This window comes from Desmodus rotundus, chromosome 13, assembly GCF_022682495.2.
Source record: "Desmodus rotundus isolate HL8 chromosome 13, HLdesRot8A.1, whole genome shotgun sequence".
Taxonomy (NCBI): domain Eukaryota; kingdom Metazoa; phylum Chordata; class Mammalia; order Chiroptera; family Phyllostomidae; genus Desmodus; species Desmodus rotundus.
Genome location: NC_071399.1, coordinates 94,404,296 through 94,428,084, shown reverse-complemented (window position 1 = coordinate 94,428,084; position 23,789 = coordinate 94,404,296). Strand labels below are relative to the sequence as shown.

The window sequence follows — 23,789 nt, the reverse complement described above, 5'->3', positions numbered from 1 at the left end:
CACAACTAACCCCGCAACATCTTAACTGACTAATCAGAGCACCTCCATTCTGACTAATCAGGACAAAGCCCTTTGGACCAATCAAACAGCAAAGATTTGGATTCCTTATTTGCATGAGAACAGGCCAATCAGGGACCTGGGGCGGGGACTTCTGTCCACATACAGCAGCTCCCTGGGGTGCTAGGGCTGCTATTTCTCTTTCCACCGAAGGACAGACGTTGCCTTTCCTTTGTACCACCCTGTGTTTTTGTTTTTCTTTAATTGAGTTATTAAAATCATTGTATTTTCCCAAGGAAAGCGAGGGGGAGGGAAATGGCCAGCAATGGATTTCAAAATGATGGTTAGCAAGTAGAAATACCCTGCATGGCAAAGTCAAATCAACAGTCCCCAGTGATGGGGGTTAGCAAAGCCCAAGGGGCTCTGTTTCCTGGAGCTCAGAGGTAAGGTGGGGAGGTCCGGGAAAGAACAGACAGGTGCGCCCTATCCCAGGGGTGGGTTATGGGGAGATGTGTTGCTGCGCCCCTGGGCAGTTCTCTCCTGCAGAAAGTAGGCCTATGTGGGCTGGATCCATCAATCTGGTCTCAAGCTAATCGTTTCTCTCTGCCCGGGAAACATTATCACCACACAACCTTCTACAAGAGGAAAACAACTTCCGTATCCAGGTCACTGAAAAGCTGGAGATTTGGGGGGTGGAGATTCAAGTTAAAGCCTGGAGGGAGGGATTACCCCCAAGTCCTGAGGGGCAGGCAGTTGGATAGAGTGTGTTTGGAGTGCCTTAACCCCCCACCCCGCCCCTCGTACCTATGCTGCTTAGGAGACTCACTTCAGATAGAAGGAGCCACACAGACTGAAAAAAAAGAGACGGGAAAATGTGTTTCATGAAAATGGAAAGAAAAAAAAAAAGCTGGATAGCAATTCTTACACCAGACATAATTGACTTTAAAACAAAGATTATAACAAGAGACAACAAAGGACCCAGCAATTCCACCTCTGGGTATTTACCTGAAGAACTCCAAAACTAAATGGAAAAGACATAAACACCCCTGTGTTCACTGCAGCATTATTTACAATAACCAAGACATGGAAACAAGTGTCCTTTAATAGATGGGTGGATGAAGGTGTGCATGTACACAACGGAGTGTGACTCAGCCATAAAAGAGAATGACATCTGCCATCTGCAGCAACATGGGTGGGCCTAGAGGGTGTTGTGCTGAGTGAAAGAGGTCAGACAGCGACAAATGCCATGTGATCTGACTTGGGTGTGGAATCTGAAAACAAAACAAGAACAGAAATGGGAACATTCTGATGGTTGCCTGATGGGGGAGGGGGCCCAGGGGATGGGTGAGAAAGGTGGAGGGATTGAGCAGAACTGATTGGCAATTACAGAACAGTCACAGGGATACACAGTACAGCATAGGGAATATAGTCAATAATAGTGTAATAACTACATGTGGTATCAGATGTGTACCAGATTTACTGGGCGATCACTTAATAAGTTACATGAATGTCTAATTACAGGGTTGTGCACCTGAAGCTCATAGAATATTGTCAAGTAAGAAGATAATATTCTCAAAAAGGAAAAATAAGCAAACACAAAAATGTAGAGATTAGAAAATTCCTGTGGTTTTTATTATTTTAATGTAACCATGGGGAGAGTTTTAGCGATACATTCTTCCAGTCTCGTCTCTTTCGGAAGCTCAGTTTCTAGTCCAGTGTTCAGGGATGAGCAGCTTCCTCATCCTCCCAGAAACTCGCTTTCCTGTTTCTGTTTCCCTTTCGCTGGTGCCACAAGTGTGTGTGGTTGGCCTGGGCGCACGGCCGCTGGGCGCGGGGCCTGGAGAGGGGCTTTCCCGGCCCTGACTTCTCGCGCCGAGCGCACCGGGCATCACCGAGCTCCCTCAGAGCCGGCAGTTCCACGCGATAAACCCTGGACTCGCCCCTGCGTCGCGGGGGTAAGCGGCCACCCGCCCCAGGTGGCTCCCTTGATCAGGACCTTGTCCTCTGCGTGTCCGCGCCCGCGCCAGGCGGAGCCAGGGCCCCCATCCCCGTGGGCGGTGCCCTGGTGGGGACACGCGCGGTGCGGGGGCCGGGCGGGACGCGGGGACCGGGGTGGCCCGGGGGCGGGGCCAGCGATCCAGGAAGTCAGTGAGCTGCGCTTGCTCCTCCGCTTCCCGCGCAGCCCGCCAACGCGCCAGTCGCTTCTGCGCCTCGGGCTGCTGCTGGGGGTGAGTAGCCGCCGGCCGGCCCGGTCCCGGGCCCTCCTCGGGACCCTCGGGGAGCTCCAAGCTCGGAGCTCCTGTATGCGGGCGAGGGGCTGCCGCCAGCCCAGCCCTCCAGAGGTGGCCGCGGCCGCGCGCGCCCTGGGGTGGGAACAGAGGGCAAGGAGACCCGGTGCACACGGACCTTCTGCTCCGGCGTCGGGGCGCCCTCCGTCCCCCATGGTCTCCGTGGTCCCCGCAACCCAGACTTGGTCAGAGAGGCTTTCTGCTCGGAGCCGCCAGCGCGCACGGGGCCGAGGCAGGAGAGCCTAGCCCGCGCGCTCCTGGTTTCGCGCCCTTGGCCGAGAGGCCCAGGCCTTGCCGGGGACCGAGAGGCTTTGTCCTCTACTCCCCATGGAGCCTCGCGTGTGGCCTCTTCTGCCGGGGCACGGAGTGGCGGTGGGGAGGGCTCAGACGTCCCGCCAGCGCGTGGCTTAGACCGGAGGCCTTGCGTCCCACGTCCAAGACCAGAAACCCCGCCGGAATGGACGGGTCCGGAACCCAAATCGAGGCGCAGACCTTGGACTCTGGCCTGTGGCACTTTCCCCTGGCACCGATGTAGCACCTGCCCCGGCGTGTCTTAGCACCGTAGGGACTCTGTGTGGAGCTGGCAAGGGGCAGAAAGTAATTCTTTCGATGTCAGTGACCCCAGGAGTCCATGGGATGGAGGTGGCTTTACTCCCCCATCCACAGCTGGGGAGAGGGAAGCTCCAGCTGTGGGTTTGGGCCCCGCCTTTTGGGACCCAACAGTCCTCTGAAAGGCCTGGAAGTGGTGAGGCACAGGCTGGGGGCCCCCGCTGTAGAGCATCTCCACTTCTCAGAGAACTGCCTCTTCCCATCACCAGGCGCCCTGGCCCTTCCTGCCAAGGCTTATCTGCTGGCCCAAGCTTCCCTCGGTGCCATCTCAACCGGCCCCTTCCTAGAAGGGGCTCAGCAGGATGCGTTTTTCCACGTTCCATCTCCACCCCCCTGGGCCCAGGGTGGGCTCAGGCTTGAGGGGACCGTCCTGGGCCCGGGAGTCCCTGGGAGGGAGTGTTCTGGAAGTGAGTCAAAGTGGGCGGGGGTGGGGGGGTGGGTCTGGTGTTACAGGCGAGGTGCACAGACCTCCAGCTAGACATATTGGAAAGAGGACCCCTGTGCCCAGAGTGTGCGGGGTTTTGTCGCAGGGGGAGGGGGCTGTGGGGAGAGGTGAGGGCAAGGCTCCCTGGAGTGCTGGGGGCCTTGCTGTGCCGGACATGGGGTCACAAGGGGCTGGGACGGAGACTGCTGTACCTTGATGGGAGGCGGGGTTTGGCGTGAAGAGCTGTGTGAAGGTGCAGGGGTTGGCTGGGGTTGTTTTTTTCCTTCACAGTTCATGTTCAGCGTACCCTGTACTAGTTTTGGGTGCCCAGCACAGTGGTTAGACCAGGGGTGTCAAACTCATTTTCACCAGGGGCCACATCAGCCTCGCGGTTGCCTTCAAAGGGCCAAATGTGACTTTAGGACTGTGGAAATGTAACTACTCCTTAACTAGGGGCAAGGAGCTCGGCACTGCCACCAGGTAGAAACAAGGTGGAGGGCTGGATTCGGCCCTCGGGCCTTGTGTGTGCCACGTACACTTGGCGGAGCGCTGCCCCCGATGTTGCCAGTGCCTGCCTGGCACCGTGCACCGGCACCCCAGTACGGGGCTGACTGTGTTCCTTGTGCTGCACTTGACATCCGGGACTGTCCTGTGATCTGTCCTTCTCAGTCCTTGCACCTCGTCACCCAGTCCACTCCTGGCCACTGTTCGGTTTGTCTGAGGACGCGAGGCTATCTACGTGGACTCTGACCGGTGACCAGCAGCCTGCCAGCTCCAAAAGGGGAAGTGCCCTCAGGACAACGCAGGGGAGGCTGGGGCAGGCGCCTCTGGGTGGAAAAGGGCGTCTCCAGGTGGGAAGGGGTGCTGCAGCCTCTGCCCCGTGGCCTCACGGCTGCAGCCCACCTGGGAGACTCGACTGGAGATCTGGGAGGAACTTGTGGCAGGAGTCTTCCTCTCTCAGAAGGGGAGGGACTGGCTGGCCTTCTCTTCCTGTCTCAGCAGGGTGGAGGCCTGGGGCGCTGAGACAGTGCCATCCAGGTCAAGGCCAGGAAGGACTGTGTGTGTCCTGTGGTGGCACCCGGGATGCTGGCTCTGCAGGGCTGGCCCTGAGGACACTCAGAGGACGTGCTTCCTGGGGCCGCCCTGGTGACCTTTTGCCCGCCCCCTCGGGCCTCCCACACACAGGGGGCTGCCACACCTGGCTGGCCACCCCCAGAGGCGGTGTACCCTTGCCCAGAGCCCCTGACAGGTCTGGAAAGGTCAGCCAGCTGGGGCGGGGGGCGGGTGATGCAGGACCCTGATGCATGAGCTCAGCACTAGCCACACGCACCAGAGAGAACTTGGTGTGAATTAGCTCGTGTGGACGGACGGTGTGGTCATCAGGCACTGGGTTATCCCTGCTCGTTAGATGGGGAGACCCAGGCACCAAGCGGCGACGGGACCCGCCCAGGTTCACGGCTGAGGGAGTCAGACTCTGAGCTCCAGCTCTAACCACTGGACACGCCGCCTCTCCCTGCTCATCCCCGAGTGGGGCCCCTCCACCTTTGCACCTCTTACCTGTTCCACCTGGAGGGTGAGGAGCCAAGAGAAGGATAGTGGTCCCCCCATGACTCTCCTGCCCTGAAGGCGGCCCAGGTGACAAGGCAGGTGTTCAGGGAAGGGGGGGAGCTTCTAGGGCCAGCCCCAGGCCCTCTCCACAGGATGCCGCCCCAAGATCATCCCCAGGTCCCCCAGCCCCAACTCCGTCTGACTCGTCCTTCCCCCTCCTCTTCCTGCCTGCGAGGCTCAAAATGGGGAAGTTTCAGAGGAAAGGCAAACTGCCTGAGGCACAAAGCAGCTACTTTGGTAGGATCTGCCACCTTGTGAATCAAGCACTAGGCTGACTCCAGGGGTGTCTGTGTCCAGGGGCCCAGAGCTGCCCCCTGAGAACACGGGGTGGGGTTTCAGTGTCCTGCCCCCCAGCAGCCCTGCCGGGTTTCAGGTGCTGGCAGTGGTGCCCGAGGAGAAGGAGAAAGGAGACCCACACTCAGGTGGAAGGGGTCCCCTTACCTGAGGCTCACAGGGATGCCTGAGAAGAGCTGTGCGGAAGTGGGGCCTCCATGCACACGGCGAGGCCAGTCCTCTGGGTCCTGGGTGCCAGGGTTACCATGGCGCTTTCTGCAAAGCCTGGGGCCCGGGCCTCTGCCTGGCCAGACAGGAACCTGCTGGTGGCTGTGCGGAGGGGGACAGGTCCACACCACCTTCGTGTTCATGTGTGTGTGCAGGGGTCCCACCTGTGGGATCGCCCAGGCCTGTCCTGTGGGGGGCGGCTCAGCTCCGACTGGGTGTGATTTGCATAACGATGTATCACACTTTCTCACGCTCTTTTGTGAAGCTCTGCAGGTGGGTAGCATCCGCTGGGGTTTTTCACGCACATGCCGTGTTTGGACAGGTGTTCAGGGGACTGCAGCCCTGGGTCCCTGGCTCCCAGCCTGGCCATGCCCCAAGGGCTTCCGCCTAGATCCACCCCCCACCCCAAACACACAGTGAAGGGAGGGACCTTTGGGTGCCTTTCTGTTTAGGGCACTGTCCCTGTTACCTAGTGGGCTCCCATGGCAGGGGGCAGGCCTCTACTCCGGATGGAGAAAGTGAGGTCATGTGGCAGGTGTGGAGCCAGCTGCGACCCCTCTACCTGTCCACTTTCAGAAGGTCGTCCCCTCCCGAGCCGGGAGTGCCAGGCCTTTTAAAAACATGCTGCTTTGTGCTGGGGTTCAGGCCTGTTGCTCTAGGCAGAGCCAGCTGCAGTCAGAGCGGGGGGACGGGACAGGGTAGGGTCTTGGTGCCGGGGGACGGAGGCCTTCTGTCCCCCTGGGAGTTGGTGCCTGAGAGGGGCCTGGGCTGAGGAGCCCGGTCCCAGGAGGATAAACCCAGGCCTGCGGCCTCAGCAGCATGGCACTCAGTTTGGAGAAGGCGGCTGGGCCTTTGTGTCCCACCCGCCAGCCCAGCTCTCAGCATCGGCAGCATTTAACCAAGGGTGGGACTGGCAGGTAGATCCCTGTCTGGCAGGGTTCTTGGAAACGGGAAGGAGGAGGCCGCCTGTGGGTTCTGCTGGGGAGTTGGAGCTTTGGGTTGCCGGCTTATGGTCAGGAAGGGCACCGCTTTGGAGACTGCCTGTCTTGCTGGGCCCATCAGCCTCTGTGCCTGGTGGTAGAGGGTAGGGGGTGGGGAGGGTGGAGGGACTGCGGCAGGCTCAGCACAGCGGAGGCTCCAAGGGGCCTGAAGAGGGAAACTGCCCCCAACCCCACCTCTGGGAACCTTCTTGCAGGGGCAGGCGGTTCCTCACCCAGCCTGCAGAGGTCTGCTGTGGGCTGTGAGGCTGGTGGGGTCCCAGGCAGATGGCAACAGCGGCTCGGCTGTGGGACCCCCTGGCCCTGGGCATCCGCCTCGTCTCAGCCTTGTTCTCTCCTCAGACCGTGGGCAATATCTGACCTCCCACACTCTGACCTGGCTGACCAGGAGGTGAGCCCGGGGCCTCCGCTGGTCACAGCGTCTCATCAGGGAGATGCTGATGAGGGTGTATGCACTGCCCAGATCTCCTGCCAGAACACACGGGAGGCCCTCTGTCCATGTGTGGTGGCCCTCCTGCCAGCTCCAGACGGCCAAGGCTCGGACCGGGTCTTGGTCACATCCTTTTTCTCCTGACCGATCGGGAAGAGGGGGATAGTTGCGCAGAGTTGACAGGCAGGGCAGGGAGACCGTCAGGAGCCAACCTGGACTTTTGGGAATAGCACCTGGGCCACCTGTCCCATTCCCAGCTGGCCCCCCGGCCCCGCCCGCTGTGCACAGTGCCTGTGGAAGCCCTGGGCCTGAGTGGGGGAGGGGAGCGGGAGACTCCAGGTCCTGAGGTCTTTAGCCCCCAGGATGATGGGCTTCCAGGCACCTGTCTGAGCAGCAGAGCTGGGGGAGGGGATGGCCTGAGTCACCTGGTGAAGGGTCTCCTGGCAGGGCGGCCCGGTGGGTTAGACCATGGTCCCAATGCGCCAAGGTTGTGGATTCATCCCTAGTCAGGGCACCCACAGGAATCAACCAATCAGTGCATGAGCGGGTGGAACAACAATTGATGTTCTCTTTCTCACCTTTCCCCTCTCTAAAATCAACAGAAAATAAGAGCCCCTGGCCCTTTGAACCACCTTCCCTGAGGCTGCCCTTTTTCTTAATTGAGGTATTTCCCATATCACAAAATCCACCCATTTAAAGTGGTTTTTTAATGTATTCAGAGTTGTGCGGCTATTACCACAACCTAATTTGAGAAAATTCAACATCCCCAAAAGAAACTCCAGGCCCGTTATCAGCCACTCCAGGCCCCTGCCTCCCCGCGGTCCCTGTGGCCCCAGGCGGCCGTGACCCGCCTTCTGGGTCTGGATTTGCCTGTTGTGGGAAGTGGGAGGAAATGGAGCCGCCGTGGCCTTTTGTGACGGGCTGCGTCACTTACTGTGCCGCTTCATCCCTTTTCACGGCCAAACACGACTTATTGTAGGGGTGTTCCACATTTTCTCTGACTCATTAGCTGAACATTTGGGTGAATGCTACTTTTAAACTGCTTTGTATAATCTTACTCTGAATAGTTATGTTCAGGTACAAATTTTTCTGGGGACATAGGTTTCATGATTTCTTTTAGACGTATACCTAGGAGTGGGATTGCAGGGTCACATTGTAACCAAAAACAAAAACGGGGGTCCAGCTGCCTGCCCCCACAAAAGCCCAACCTGTGAGGCAGGTGCCAGTGATAGAGGAATGAGGTGTTGTTCAGGTGCTTCATGACCTGGGAGAATGGTGGACTCCCGTCTCATATACCGTCTCTTTCTGCCATGGAAAAAGTCCAGTCGAGTCCTCAGCGAGGACAAGACAAAAGCCAGTGCCCAGAGTTCTGCTCCATTTTAAAGGACAGTCCTCTGGAGCCTGCAGGTGGCTGCTAAGTTGTCTCAGCCCCCGTCCAGGTGGCTTAGCTTGTTCCCAGCTGCTCTGCATTTCGGGCTCCCTCCTGGAGGCTGCGTGTGGAGCCTGCACAGCTGTTAAGCCACACAGCTCAAGGTAGCATTTATCCAGGGTGGAGAGTGCATCACCAGGTGGGCGAGGGGCAGAGGCAGGTTGTGAGCCAGCGCGCTTCTTTGTTCGCCTGGGATGATGTTAGCTTGGGTGTGGGACGGGCCAGGTGCTTTCTCAAAATGGCCAATCAGCTTCCCAGACTTTCCTGTGCTCCGAGTGGGCCCACATCCCAGCCAATCCCCCTTCCTCAGGATGGATTACAGGCCCGGGCCCAGCACCTCCTCCTGCCCCCACTTTGCCTGTCTTCCCCCACCCCACCTCCGGTCTGGTGATGGAGGGGCGGGGTGGGAAGTGCCTTTCTCACACTTGGTGTGAGAACCTCCTCTGGTGCCGTCTTGGCCAATGGGGAAGACTCCCGGCCTTCTGGACAGAAGGTCTACCAGGGAACTACTATAACTCTGTTCGGGTGTCCTGAGGACCTGCCAGTTTTCCGCAGCAGCAGCAGCAGCATTTTGCATTCCCACCAGCGGTGCGGGAGGGTTCCGGTTTCTCCACACCCTTGCAGCCACTGATATTTTCTGTTTTATTCTAGCCATCCTAGTGGGCATCTCATTGTGGTTTTGATTAGCACTCTCTGATGACCAAGAATGTTGAGCTTTTTTTGAGTGCTTATTGGCCATTTGAATATCTTTGAACTGTTCAGGGTTTTTGTCTAATTTTTTTTCTATTTATTTTTAGAGAGAGGAAGGGAGGGAGAAAGAGAGGAAGAGAAACATCATTGTGTGGTTGCCTCTCACGCACCCCCTACTGGGGACCTGCAACTCAGGCCTCTGCCCGACTGGGAATCAAACCAGCAACCCTTTGGTTTGCAGGCTGGCGCTCAATCCACTGAGCCACACCAGGCAGGGCTTTTGTCTAATTTTTAATTAGATTATCTTTTTATTGTTGAGTAATAGGAATTCTTTACCTATTCTGGATATAAGTCCTTTGTGAGATAGATGACTTGCAAATATTTTCTCCCATTCTGGGGGTCGTTTTTTCACTTTCTTGATGGTATCTTTTGAAACACACATTTATCATTGTTAAGAAGTCCAACGAATATATTTTTCTTAAGTCACTTGTTCTCATGATGCCATATCTAAGAAATCATTGCCAATTCTGACATCATGAAGTTTATTTTGTGTTCTAAGAGTTTTATATTTTTACCCTTTCCATTTAGGTCCATGATCTGTTTTTTGTTAGTGTTTGTGTATGATGTGAGGTGAGGCCCAAATTCATACTTTAAAAAACATTGTTTAAGTTCTCACCCGAGGATATGGGATATGTTTATGATTTGGGGGTGGGGGGGCAGAGGTTAACATCATCGTGAGACAGATACATCAGTTGGTTGCCTCCCAATGTGCCCCAACCAGCAGTTGAACCCATGACCTTTTGGTATGTGGGACAGTGCTCCAACCACCTGAGCCACCTGGCCAGGGCCACAACTCCTTCTGCTCGTGGTTATCCAGTCATCCCAGCACCATTTGATGAAAAGACTGTTTACCCCTGTACTGGCCACTTTGTCAAAGATCAATTAACTAAATATGAGGGTTTGTGCATGGACTCATTTCCATTCCATGGGTTCCTGTATGTGCCCTGACCAGGGATCGAACCCACAACCTTGGAGTATTGGGATGATGCTCTAACCAACTGAACTACCCGGCCAGGCCGGAATTAGTCTCTTTTAAAGCCTCCCAGCTGATTCCAGTGTGTGGCCAGGGTTGCAAACCACTGGTCTTGCCCAGTTCCTGTGCTTGGAGGGGAAGGAGGAGCCAAGTGGTCAGAGAGAGTGTTTGAACTTCTGAGTTTCCCCTGGGCCTGTGGGGAAGGCGGAGGAGGGAAGGGGGCGAATGTCGCAGGGTCCTGACCTCCAGCTCCCTCAGTTCCTGGCGGCTCCCCTCTGAGCAGACAGGCCCAAGCAGAACTCATAATAGAAGCCAGAGGAGGATGCCCGTGAGTGAGGGAAGCCCGTGGGCTCTTGGGACTGAGGAAAGGAGTAAGCTCGGGGCTTGGTTGTCTGGGAGGAAGAGACTTCCCTGTGCCGTCAAGGTTCTTTCAGTCACTCTAATGAGTACATGTACTTGGGACCCATTAAAAAGAGAAAACGGTCAAATTTAATTGCATACTTACATATGGGAAGCACACCACACACAGGAGAGGCTAGAGACAGAAAAGCATTCTGAGTCACGGGCAAGGTCAAGCACAGGGGCTTCAAAGGGAGGGCGGTCATCACAGGACCACAAGGAACGATGGGTGTTACCAGTTTGTCCTGCCCTCTGATAGGCCCTAAAAGCTTCTGTCTGGCGATGACTCTTGTGATGGGCAAGGCCCCTGATTTAAAATTCTTGAAGGAAGAGGGGAAACTGTCTCCTGAGCCTGCAGGGTCTCATGACTTTCAGCTCAAAGTAATTTACATACCAGGGGCACATCTTGGTGTGACTTGGTCCAAACCCCTGGAGACCCCTCCTGAACGTTCCAAGCTTCCCTGGAACGTTCACCTTGCAGACGTGGGGTTGCTAAATTGTTCTCCATCTCCTTTCAGGAGACGGTGGTGTGGGTGGGTTTGCGAACTTTGCCAGCAATTCGGTACAGCGGACCCTTGGCCCTCGAACTGAATTCCTTCCGGAAACCTGTTCAAGAAATGATTTGTTCGAAAACTGATTCTTCCTTGTTTGTTGCCTGAGAGATGCCTGACTGGTTTGGGGCTACTTAGCAAGAGGTACATTCACCGCTTACTTGGAATTTCAGCCTTGGTAGGTTTTTGGAGAAACCGCAGCACGGCACCAGGCTGGCTAGTTACGTGGACCAGCTTCAAAGAGGTGTTTGGCTGGGCTCTGAATGGGGTGGGGCTGGGACTCAGAATCACCGGGGTGTGGTCCGTGCGCCAGGTTGGTGGGGACTCATATCTGGGCTCCTGTGGGCTGTGGTTGGGAGGTCTCAACAAAGGAACAGTGGTGTCTGCAGCCCCTTGAGTCTGGAGAAAGCTGCCCCTCCAACCCCCACCCTGAAGCCAGACACTTCAGTTTCTCCCTGTGAGTCCCTGCTCGAGGTGCTGGCCCTTTGCTGAAGCTCAGGGTGAGTGTGTGTGAGTGAGCGAGGCCATGCGGGCCCTTTGATAGGACGCCTGAGTCTTTGGCAGCCTTTCGACCCACTTGGATGGAGTCCCTGCTGGTTTTTCACGTCCAACTGAGGGTGACGCCAAGGTTGTGGATTCGATTCTCGGTCAAGGCATATACAGGAATCAACCAGTGAGTGCATCCATGGGTGGAACAACAAGTCAATGTTTCTCTTTCTCTCAAATCAATAAAATTTTTTATTTAAAAAAAAAAAACTCATCTTTTTTCTCCAGTCTTAGGAATTAGGGCGGTGAAGATAGCTGCTTTGTAAGTGAAGGATAGTTGCTCTTGGAGAACTGGGTGGTCACTTGAGTGACATCATAGGCTGATCTGTCTGACTGTGTCTTCTCATCTGCAAAGTCAGCATCAGCACCGCATCCCACCTGCCTCCTCCCCCGGCGTGTGGCATGGCGAGGAGATCCCCCAAGGCTCCGAGAACCTTTCTGACGGAGGGGAGGAGCTGGTGCTTTTGTTGTGAGAAGGAGGAGTTGTGGTTAGTGGCCACGCCAATGGTAATAATAATAAAACAGATTTCTGGAAACTGCTAGGTTTGCTTTATTAGCTAAGTTTTGTTTTTGTAGGGAACTCCCTAATGTACATATTACTTAGAAAGTATCCATAACCAGATGCCCTCCTTGCGTGGACTGTGAGGCCTGGGCATTGTGAGCGGGAGGAGAGCAGGGCAGAGGCTGGAGGGGCGAGCACGGTGCGCTGCTCAGCACCTGGCCAAGTCTCCGCACTGCGAGGGGACCCACTCTGGGGCTGCAGTGCTCAGTTCCTCCCAGAAGGGGTGTCCCACCTGTGTGTCTGTGTCTCTTCCAGGCTGCTGCCTGGGACACCTGTGCCTGGACTCCAGTTGCACCACCAGCCGCCATGAATCCTCAGGTCAGGTGCTTCCTGGGGCGTGGGGGCAGGGGATGGTGTGGGGATGGTCAGTGGGACCCAGCCCACCCTGCTGGCTGTGGTGCCGCAAATGGGCGAGAAGGACCCTGTGGCTCAACACTCTTTCCCCGTCTCCCCCCCTCTGCTGTCAGCCTCCTCCACCTCCTGCCTGTCTGTAGGAGGCTGTCTGATATGAGATCATTTGAAAGCTGTAGAGGTCAAACAGGCCATCCCCTGCCTTCACAGGATATACACGGGGCCTTGTCTGCACCTGCTTTTGAACAAGCTTGGAAGAGAAAATTGTAACATTCCATCAAAAGCTCTTCATTCCTTTACCAAGTTCCGTAAGGTCTTCAAGGCCACCAGCTCTTCCGTGTGCACCCGCAGGCCTTGGCCCCCCACTGCTCCAGCGGCTGCCCCAGAGGGTTGGGATCTGTCCGCACTCTGGAGCCTACAGCAGGTCCTGGCACCCGGGAGGTTTGCAACAGGTGCCATCGGACATCTTTTCAGAAGCTCAGGAGCCACCTGGCATCGGGAGGGCGAGAGCCATTGTAGGCTTAGCAGGGAAGCCCTCTTGCGTTCGGGCCCTTTCACCTGGCCCATGGCTGTCTCTCCCAGGGGTCAGCTCTGTCCCCTGGGTCAGTCTTCCTGTGCTCCAAGGCTCGTTAGCTGTGGGTGCACTCCGCCCACTCTCCTGTTTCTCCTGACAGCCCTGCGGTGCAGGGAGGTGGATGCACTTCCTCCTGGGTTATTCCCAGAGTCCTTTGTCCCATCGAGGGGAGGAAACAGACCTGCTGCCTGTGTCCCACAGAGTCGCAGAGTCGGAGTCACAGGAAACCAGGAGCTGTGGGGCAGGCCTCGGCCTCTTCCCCCACCGTCAGCATTTTCTTCCTGTGACTGGTTTTTCTCACCTTTGGCTTTGATTCTTTTTTTCAGTTTTTGAAAATTTTGGTAAAAAATTTTAATTTGTGGTAGAATATACATGGCATAAAATTTACCATTTTCACCATTTACACGTCCAGTGTAAGGGCATTAGGTCCATTCATGGAAGAGTGTCGGCATCTCCAACCGAAGCTCTGTCCCCATTAAACACTCCTCCTCGACCCAGGTGGGCACTGGTCCCTGCACCTTACCATGTGCCTTCTATTTATTTAAAACAACTTTCCCCCTAAAAACCGTCTTCTAAAAGTTTTCTTATTTTTCTATTGAAAAATATCGTGGACTCTAGGATAGAAGTAAATTTCACCTGCACCTCCATCTCCTGCTGGCCTCGTGCGGCCCAGCACGCCTGCTTGCGTGTGTCCGGGCCTCCCGGACGCTTCCGTCCTTCATCCCGGGTCTTTGATTGTTCTGAGCACACCTGGCCACCGATGCCAACAACATTGTCCCGAGTGAAGTCCCCATACCAGTCGCACGGCAGAGGCTGTGCGATGGTGAACAGATGGGCCAAGGTCACGGCCATGCCCAGTCTCAGCAGGAGCCCTGTTCCCCCAAAGTAAAGCCAGCCTGCCTGCGTGCCAAGGTATCTGGCCACCACTGCCCAGTATTTGCTGAAAGCCTGCTGTTTGCACAAGACCACCCAGGGCCCCCGCAGGAGATGGCAGAGGAGAAGGAGCTGCTCCTGCAGGGCCACAGGTGGCTGGCAGGGTGGGCGCGGGTCGGGGAGAGACTCCTGGGACTTGGCAAAAGCCAGGATGTCCTGAAACCACCCTTGCGGTTCCCTGCCCCGCACTCGAGCACAGCCCAGCTGCACGGTGCCGGGATGTCGGTCACACTGTGGACAGCCAGCTGGTGCATCCCTGGAGCTTCGTCTTCAGCATCTGCACACAGGCCCGCAGATGTGGCCTCTGCCTGCAGAGACCGGCGGGACCTCCGTGTCCACAGGTGACTCAGGTCTCGGGCTGGTGTCTGAGGCCTCCCACCCCCTTTCCTCTCAGATCCACAACGGTTCTGGCCTTGGGGTTGAGCGCCTCACGGACCTGCTGGTGTTCAGCTTCCTCCAGCACGGCCCCAGCGACAAGCTCCAGGAGGAGCTGAAGAGGCTGGGCCGTACCCTGCCTGTGCCCACCGGCCCCCAGGGGCCCTGCGAGGAGGAGCTGCAGACAGACGGCAGCCGGTGCAGCCACTTTGTCTCCGAGGGCCGGAACAGAGGTGGGTGCCCGCCCCTCCTGCCTCGCATCACCAGCGACAGTCAGGGTACCTAGGACTCGAAGGGACTTTGGGCGCAGCCCCCACCACACGTCTGGGTGCCACGGGTGGGGGGTCCCAGGTCCCCGCAGGGGAGGCCTCGCGGGGTTTCTGAGTCTGCAGTGGTTTCTTTGTGTCTGTGCAGCACTTTGCACACTCACTTCCACACGTTAGGGGCTCTGAAGGGTCTGACTCCTGTTTCCAGATGGGGAAACCGAGGCCCAGAGAACAGAGAATGATAAGCCCAAGTCAGACGAGTCCTGGGCCCTTCCGTGGCCACCCTGCCTCCAGCCCGTTGTCCTCAGACCTTCCTCACTTCCCGCACCCTCATCCTCATCTAGCCTCAGGGTTGACTTCCCTCAGCTGCCCCTGCTGCTCCCACAGAGGGAGGGGCGTCCCAGGCCCTCTGTTGGCGGGTGAGCACCCGCTGTCCCCCAGTGAGGGAGCAGTGGTTTCCAAACACTGGGTCCGTGGCCCTGCTCCTGCGGCCTGGACCAGTGTGTGCCCGGTGGCGGCGGTGGTGGTGGTGAGCGCCCGGTGTGAGATGTGCTGCCTTAGAAGCCTGAGGTGACTGGGAGGCCTGAAGGTGGAGTTTGCACTGCCCTCTGGTGGCCGTGAGGAGGTCCAGCAGCCCGTCCAGCCCTCAGACCCCTAGCTGTCTCAGGTCTGGGGTTCTGGCCAATGGTCCCCACCTGAGAAAACAGCGAGTATGTCATCAGGCCAGGCGCTGCACTGGGATGAGATGAGAGCACCCAGCCCCTTTGGGGAAGGGCTAGGACGGGCGGGGCGGGGACGCCTTTGCCTTCTACACCATCCCTTGCCCCCAGAGGCAAAGCCTGGCGGGACTCCGTGGCGCTGGCCGAAGTGGTGATGGGGTGACGCACGTCACCTTGCCCTCCAGCAGGAATGAGCCTGTGAACTAGGGAAGCAGAAGGCAAAACATAGGCTCTGGCCACTGCCAGTTCTGTGGGTGAATCCACTCACCAAGAGGGCACAACTCCTGCAGCTGCTGAAACGGGGAGGCGGGGGGCCGTGCTGGGGGACAGGAGCCGGCCGGCAGTGCAGCTCGAGCTTCAGAGCTGGCAGTGAGGATGCCACACCTGCAGGGATCAGGAAGGGCTCTCTGGCTGCACTGAACTGGCTGTGAAACCGAGGGCAGTTCTGCAGTTCTGCTCCGGAGGTTGGGAAGCAGGAAAGGCCCGGGCCTGGGGAAGGTGCTGTGAATCGTTGAGTTTGGCTAGAATGTTTGAAGGGAATGGTTGGAGTTCAAGGTGATTGAAGGTTCGGTGGTGACTTGTCATGTCAGCAGAGGTGAGCACGTGGAAATCCGAGGAGGAACGTGGTATCGGGTGGACACTGCATGTGTCAAGGTCAATGCCACGGGGAGGTAGGTGGAACACGCAGGCACAAAACGCCTCCCGAGCCACGCATGGTGAGCGGATGGAGCAGGGAGTGCGGGGTTCGGAGGCCTCTGATTGTCCAGGGGCGAGGCTGGGGAGAGCTGGCCCGGAGGGGCAGCCGGTCTGTGCCATGAGATAGGATCTGCCCACTGGCTGAGGATGGGAAGGGTGAGATTTCCGTCCTGGTGAGTAAGGAGCCAGAGGGGAGTGTCAAGCACAGAAAAAGGAAGCTTTGGTCAGAATAATGACGAGAATTGCCGCGCACTGAGCCCTCCGTCACTGGGAGCCGGGTGCGCCCACCAGTCCTTCATTCAGCGTTTGCCTGCGTGTTGTCATCCTCGTGCTGTGTGGTTGGCAGGAAACAAAACTTTAAAAAACCAGGGCCCTCCTGAAGCTGACGCTCTGGCAAGAGGGCCAGACAGAGGGCACAGGTCACAATGTAGGATGTGGTCCCGAGTGTCAGGGCGGCGGGGTGGGAGAGGAAGGTGCGCTGGGGGAGCGGGATGTTCACCTCAGACAGGGGTGTCTGGCAGACCTGAGGGAGTGAGAGGAGGGCCTGGGAGAGGGCCCCCAGGTCCGAGTGAGGAGGAGGTTTGCTGAGTGAGGGGGACACGGGGATGGGGATGGCCGACAGGGGGGCCTGTAACTTGGCCTGACTGGAGCCCCTGCCCTGACAAGGCCCCAGCCACGCCTGTCAGGTGGTGGGGCCCAGGCTGCTGGCAGGCTCCTGCCTCCAGGACCACCCCGGATCCTCTTGGTGGGCAGGGTGGAATCCGTGGGCAGGGAGAAGCCTGCTTGCTCAGGCCTTTTCCCGGGACCAGTAGTCTCCTGTTGGGTACCCCTCCACCCCCCACCATGAGGTGCTCCGCAAGTGGGAACTGGCTCTGTTCCAAAGCAGCATCCTTCCTTTTCCAGGGGGTGGGGTGGGGTGAGGGGGTGGAACAGGCCGTCGTCTCAGGCTGCCTCGTCTCTGCCGCCCCTGCCCAAACACTCAGGTTCTGAGACTCAAGAAGATGTCATCCGGAACATCGCCCAGCAGCTAGCCCAGATCGGGGACATGATGGACCACAGGGTCCCCCCGAGTCTGGTGGGCCACCTGGTGATGCAGTTTAGGGACAGGAACCTGTCGGAGGAAGTAAGTGAGAAACCACCCCCCCACGTCCCTGTTCTGGGGTCCCTGAGGAGTGGGAGGGGTCTTCTGTGCCCCGTCAGATAGACCAGTGTCCAATGAAGGGCCCAGTCTGTGACCAACCACAAAGGAACTGACAATAGAGGTTACAGAATGGTTAAGGGTCTTTCTGAAGAATTAAGTCACTTGATATTTAAGAAACCTGAACCCTAAGCCACAGTTAAGATTTGGGGGATAAAAGTGCAAAAAGATAAGCAAAATGCATATGATTCGTCCAGAAATCACGTTCTGCTGTAGGGGACAGCGACAGAGAACGGTCAGTCCCTGCCCCGGATATGACGAGAAGAGTGGCGTTTCAGCCGCTGCTCTCCGCTCCGTGGTGCCGTCCACCCACTCACTCACGCTGTAGGGGTGCGAACACAGGTCTGCAGCACTGTGTCCTTTCTGCGGAACTCGGGGCGGGGGGGACACCCCAAGGGCTGTCGGCAGATACACGCCAACAGAAGTTCAAGGGGGGAGAGGCTCCATTCTTTGGACCCCCAGCTAAAACTGCAAGTGCCCCTCGCTATCTACTAGGGACGCATTGACCCTCCAGGGTCCAGCCAGGCCGAGCCTCTGGCCTCCAGGGGTGCTCGTCCCCACTTTAGTGGTCTGGTCCCCTGCACTATCCTGCCTTGGGCTCCCTCCCACACGTCTACTTAATCTCCCACCGGAGTCAGGAGCCTGAGGGTCCTTTCCCGCCACTGGCATCATGGGGAGCTCACTCATTGTTAATGGCAGTGCCTGAGAGGCAGGGGTCCCTGGTGCCAGGTGTGGGCACACGATGCTCGGGGACCACATGTCTGGTCTGTGTCGTGCTCCAGGGAATGGTCTCATCTGCCTTTCCGGCTGCCTCTCAACAATGAATTGTTGCTCATTCCCTCTCCTCGCCACCAGGGCTGCTCTGGAACTACCTCCCTGTGGCACTGGAGCTCCCTAGGGGGAAGGATGGCATGGCCCAGTCCTGGTTTGGGTCCCATGGGAGCCCTCTGTTCTCGCCTCTGCAGGGCCGGAGGGCATGCCTGGCCACCGCGGTGGACCAGGTCTTGCAGGCTTGCCCTAGAGACATGGAGGAGGAGAAGACGATGCTACTGGTGACCATGCTGCTGGCCAGGAAGGTGACCAGTCACACTCCGTCCTTGCTGCGCACGGTCTTCCACACAACAGTGAATTTTATTAACCAGAACCTGCCCACCTACGTGAGAGACTTGGTCAGAAATGTAAGCTCCTTGGCACTTGCCTGCATGCTCCTGGTCTCCACCTGCTCCCCGAACCCACCTCCCCTGAGGTCAGGAGACTGGCAGAGCCCTCTGCCTCCTCCCTCCCTTCACCCCGAGTCTGATGCCCAAGCCGCACGGAAGGCCGTGCGGGCCATCTTGCTCAGGTGGACGGGCTCGGCCCTGCTTTCGTGAGCAAGACAGCAGTGTGGTAGGAGGACCAGGGACCCCTGGTGTCCTCTTGAGCTTCATCAGCTTTATTTGTAAGACATGCTACTGTCAGCGGGGAAGGCTCACTTCATCCTGCCCGTCGCATGGTGACTGTGGGGCAGACACATGGAGCATCCAAGAATGTGGCCGAGGGGCCCAAGCTGCGCTTCTGGTCTGCTCCCAACTTCAGCTTGTCCCCAAAATAAGTATGATTAAATTATTTAAAAACATGTTTACAAAAAAAAAAAAAAGCTTACCAAGAAGGATGAAGGAGAGGCCAGAATGGGGGGGGAAACTGTCTAAAACCTGCCCCAGAAACATGTCCGCTAGGCGATAACCAGGACATGAGATTCACAGTTCCTCACAATGCTGCCCAGGAAGGCAGACGGTCCTTCAAGTCTGCTGCTCCCACCTCACCGAGCCGAGTGCAGGTGCAGTGGGTGTCTCGCTTCTGTACAGCTGAAGATCTTGGCGACTCTGGGATCTTATGGGTCAGGAGCGTGACTCAGACATCGAACCCTCTTAATGTTGACCGATAAACCTGAAACGCTCCTGTCCGCCATGGAAGCAGGGATACCTGGGAAGGTTCCCAGGCAGCAGTTATCAGCCAGTATCTGATGGGCATGGTGGTTTCATGTCATGGCCACTCCCCAAAGCCCGAAGGGCCCCAACAGAGGCTCGACTCTGAGGGCTCGCTGAGGTGCCTCCTGGCACCAGAAGGGACCCTGTGGGTGGGAATAGCCACATCTTGGCTCCTCTGGGGAATATGTTTTTGTACAAACCCCAGCTTAAGGGCTGAATTCTGGTTTGTAAATTAGGACAGCTAGTTTAGACCTGAGAAAATAATCGTCGATAGAGTGGTGGTGTCTACTGTATTAGAGGTGTGGAGCGAGCACTGAGAACTCACAGGAGAGGACAGCAGTGAAAACCTAACTGGATTTTAAATGTACTAGATAAACAGTGTGCTCCAGGTGTTGTTAGGGGTGTGTGAGGGGCTATAGATTCTAACTAGTCCTTGAAGCAAATCTTAAAATCCAGGTTTCAGTTGTAGCAGAGACTGCTAGATGCCCCCGTATCTGGTCCCGCCACCCCCACCCCAATCTCCTGTAGTCGCAGGGCCCATAGTGTGGGGCATGCGGCCATCCTGTTTGTCGATGGTCCCAGGCTCCCTTGTGAGCCGGGTGTGACCTGCGACTAGCCTGACAAAAGGGGCTGCAGGCTGGAGCACATCTCTGACCTGGGTCCCTGGAGAGAAGGAAGTTGCCTGTGGGCTGGGATGTGCGTGAGGATGTGGGTACAGCTGAGGGTAACACCTTAGTGACACGGAGCAGAGAGAGAGGCTCCTGGCTCCCGAGCCCATGATGCCGACTGCTGGCAGAAGTAGAGGAAAACTATCTTGTTTACGTCCTGTGTGGATTATCTGTCCCAGAAGCTGAGTGTCCGTTCTAAGAAATGCAGTGTGTGCGGTCAGGTGAGGGATATAGAACCCCCAGCCATCCACAAGGGCTGCTGGTAAATGGCACGGCCACGTTCATTCAACTGTGCACCATCCCTGGCTGCTTCCACACTGCGATACCAGAACTGAGCCTAAAATATCACCTGGGCCACAGTGGAGAAAGTGTCCCTGGAAAAGGAAAGAAGGAACTCTGATTGTTCAGAACAAGTTAGGAAAGAGGGAGAACAAGCAAAAAGGAAGTTAGAAGAAAGAGAATTTAAAATAAAAGTCAGCCCTAGCCAGGTAGGTGGTTGGAGCATCACCTGGGTATGCCGGGGTTGTGGGTCTGACCCTGGGCACAGATATGAGTTGACCAATGATGCATCAATAAATGGAGCAACAAATCCGTGTTTTGCTCTGTCTCAAATCAACCCTTAAAAATTTAAAATAAAAAAGTCGGAGTTATGACCAAATATCTTGGTGGTAAAAAAATTAGAGCGGCTAATTCTGGTTCTTTCTTGCTGTAGGAGATGGACTGACGGTGGCTGCAGACAGTCTGGTTAGTACCTGCATCCTGTGGAGACGGAGCTCAACATGTACACAAGGCTCCTGGAGCAGACGGACTCAGGACAACAGCTGTTTGTTCCTCACTGTTTTAAAGGTGATGCTTGAAGCTGGCGCCCCAGTTAGAAGTCTCCCCAGTGACATACTTGAATGAAAATGGCAACTTGCACATATTCAAACGAGTTCGATCTCATCGTGTAAATCTACGTGTTGTGCCTTTATCTTTTTGAGCTGTGTGGGTCCCCACTCAAAAATTAAAGTTAAAGCAGATTATAAGACAGAAGATTAAAAAAACCCACTTCATGTTTTTTGTCCCAAACAAAACACTTTATTAAGGTGTAGCCTTGGAGCACAGTCTTACAGTGCTGTCGTGTGTGGGAGAGCAAGGCCCAGACACGGGACTCACGTGCCCCTTACAAGTAAAAGTCCTCGAGGAACAGGGTGCATAGCAATGCTTAGGAAGGAGTCGTCTTCCTGTTCAAAAACCACATAGCACAGGGGGGTCTAGATTCAGAATGTGTTGAACGTTTTCAACTTAATTTCCTTTTATCAGAGTCGAGAAAAACTGCAGGCGAGTAAAAGGTGTGGAGGGGACTTAAGGGCCCATGTCACCCAGTTTCCAAAATCAAGTATCTGCAGGCACCTGTGTCTGTGCAACAAGTCCAAGGCTGTGATGAAGTTGTCAAGGGGCTGGAGTACCAGAAACTGTCTGCCTGTAGTCTTGTTTTCATTTCCAGCCGTAGCCCTTAGTCCCTCCAAGCTTTAGAGGCTGTATCAGGAGCGAACAGGTTCTATTAGGCATAAAACATGAAAAAACTTTAAAAAAATTCAGCAGCCGAGGTGCCTTTTCTAGTGACACGAAATCAAATCTCTTAGCGTGGGCGGGCGTGTATTCAGCAGCGGCGCCCCGTGAGTGTTCCCCGGGGTCGCGCTGACACACGTGACAGTGGATGCTGTTCCGTGCCTTGCACGTGACCCTTGCTCCATGCTGACACCCTTGTTGCTGTGAACGGGACACTCTGGAGAAGCTCATGAACGAGAGTGATGAAGTACCAATAAACGTTTCCTGTTACCAAACGCCTGTCTGTGCCGTGAATGTTCCATCAGAAAACAGGACGACGTCGTTCAGCATGAGACACACACCCCAGGGCTGCGGGCAGTCTGCTGCCTGCTACGTGCCGCGAGTGTTAAAAGCAAATCGTCCCCTCGCAGCGTGAAGGCCGTCGTTTGGGAAAGAATTCCCGGTAAGCGGTACTGGGAGGGTTTTACGGCGGACCTTTTTCAAAGGGTCCCCGTCACCGCAGAAAGAGTTGGGTCACGTTTATTGGACGTGCACTCCCGCCCACACCTGCAGCACCCGTGCCGGGAGGTTTTCTTCCAGAAAGCGCAATTTAAATACCAGCAGAGCTCTAAAACAGCCACTGTTTTGCTTAAATGAACCCATTAGGCCACTATTTTAATGCAGATTTTACGCGATTCGGTGAAGATGTCAGCAGCCGTCTGACAGACCTTGCTTATAAAGCAAGGCCGCCGCCCGGTCAGCGCCAGCGCCCGCGGGGTGCGTGGGAGAGGCCGCCAAACGGTGTTTCTCTACTTCCCCTAAAACGCAAACGTCCCGTGGCCGGAGGATTTTTTTTTTAAAGGCGCCCGGCGCAGCTGCACGTCGGGTGGGTTCCGGGGGCTGCGCGGACGGCGACGCCCACGCGGGAAGTCCGCGGTGCGGTCCGGCTCCGGGCCCGGCCGCGCGCTCGCGAGACCACGGCGCCGACGCCCCGGAACGGCTGCTCCCCGGTCGAGCACGCTCCTCGGGCTGTGAGGAGACCAGCCGGTCCGTCATCCTCAAACCTCGTTCACGGCGGCCGCCGCCGGGCCCGCCCCGCCCCCCGCCGCTCTGACGCGGGACGGCACCCGGACTCCGGGTCTGGCCCCGCCCGCCGAGCGCGGGGGCGGCGGCGGGGCCGCAGCGAGGGGCTCGTGTGCTCGCCGCCGCCCGAGTCCAGTCGCTGGGACACGGTTCGAGCGGACGATGCCGCGCCCTCGGCGGGGGTGAAGCAGGTACGAAGAGGCACCTTCGGCCGGAAGAAGGCCACAGAAGACTGACGGGAAAGCCGCGGGCCGGGAAAAGCCGCGCTCTCGCTGAAGGCCCGGCCTGTGTCCTCACGCGACTCTCGTTAGAGCCACGGGAGCAACTGCTGACGGGAGAGACCCGGCTCTCCTCGCCGACGCGTGCGCAGCTACATTCGGCAGATCTGGCCGCGCGCCGCCCGCCTGTCGGTGACGCGGCCCCAGGGGGACAGCGGGCGGGGGCGGCGGGGTTCCGGGCACAGCTCGGGCTGAGGCGGCGGCCGAGAGCCGGCAGCGCCCGCAGAGAGTCTTTCGTTCTGAGGACGTCCGTGGTGGGTGGGGCCGGAGGACAAAGTCACATACTGATGGGTGAAGGCGGTGCCCGCTTTCCCAGGGGCACGTGACGACCTAAACTGAGGTGCGTGCGGGGGTCTGTTATCCCGAATCCTTATCTTGCTCCAGATCCCCTTTGTTCATGTTGTCCTAAAACGAATACGCGACAGGAGGCAGTTAATGGAAATTGGGCCACTTTCCAAAGTTAGTTATGGGATCTTTCTGTGAGCACTAAGGAGTCCCTCGTAAGAGAGCGACCAGAGGTCGACAGTTAACCAGAGCTGTTTCATGGGCTTGTTCCTTCGGGCACCGTGGACCCTTCCCCGCATTCCAGGCCCTGGGATGAAAGCCGTTTCAGCGCTTTCTTTCCCAGACAGTGGAAACGCTACATAGAAGTTCAAGGGCTTCCCTCCCCTCTTGCTAACGTGGTGTTTCTTGTAATGTGGGAGCACCTGGCCGCGCTACCCACCAGGCTCAGGGCTGCTGAGTCGGCGGGTGAGCCCCGCCTCCCTCCTCCTCCGGCCTGGGTTTGCTCTGCGTTCTCCGGAAGTGCGGAGAGGCGTTTCCTGGCAACCAGGACGCTAGCCGCAGGGCAGGAACCACAGCACAGTCCCCGAGCTCTTCCCGTGCTGTCCCCGGCCTCACGACCGGGTTACTGCAGACTCTTTAGCAGGGGAGACTCTACACCTTTCCTGGGAAAGGGGACGACAAACTATTTTTTTTAATTATTTATTTTAGACGGGGGAGGGAGGGAGAAAGAAACATCGTTGTGTGGTTTCCTCTTGCACCGCCCCCTGCTGGGGACCTGGGGCACAACCCAGGCCTGTACCC

General features: G+C 56.9%; 1 protein-coding gene across 3 annotated transcripts; it reads left to right on the top strand.

The window, feature by feature from the left end:
• The first annotated feature begins 1,742 nt into the window (after positions 1-1,742).
• Positions 1,743-21,638, top strand: BID (BH3 interacting domain death agonist). Of its 3 annotated transcripts, none has more exons than XM_024566716.4 (6): positions 1,743-1,952; positions 12,321-12,383; positions 14,318-14,531; positions 16,963-17,102; positions 18,143-18,355; positions 20,525-21,638. In XM_024566716.4, the coding sequence occupies exons 2-6, from the start codon at positions 12,372-12,374 to the stop codon at positions 20,534-20,536; spliced, it is 591 nt and encodes a 196-aa protein (XP_024422484.2). In that variant the 5' UTR covers positions 1,743-1,952; positions 12,321-12,371; the 3' UTR covers positions 20,537-21,638. The 3 variants fall into 3 exon arrangements, with proteins under 3 accessions (XP_024422484.2, XP_053772787.1, XP_045056375.2); XM_053916812.1 differs by lacking the exon at positions 1,743-1,952 and adding an exon at positions 1,974-2,225; XM_045200440.2 differs by lacking the exon at positions 1,743-1,952 and adding an exon at positions 11,112-11,135.
• The last annotated feature ends 2,151 nt before the right edge of the window (positions 21,639-23,789 follow it).

Coding starts and splice junctions, on each gene's coding strand:
- BID (XM_024566716.4), top strand. Junction 14,532..16,962: donor CTCCGAGGGCCGGAACAGAG/GTGGGTGCCCGC, acceptor CCAAACACTCAG/GTTCTGAGACTCAAGAAGAT. Junction 17,103..18,142: donor ACAGGAACCTGTCGGAGGAA/GTAAGTGAGAAA, acceptor TCGCCTCTGCAG/GGCCGGAGGGCATGCCTGGC.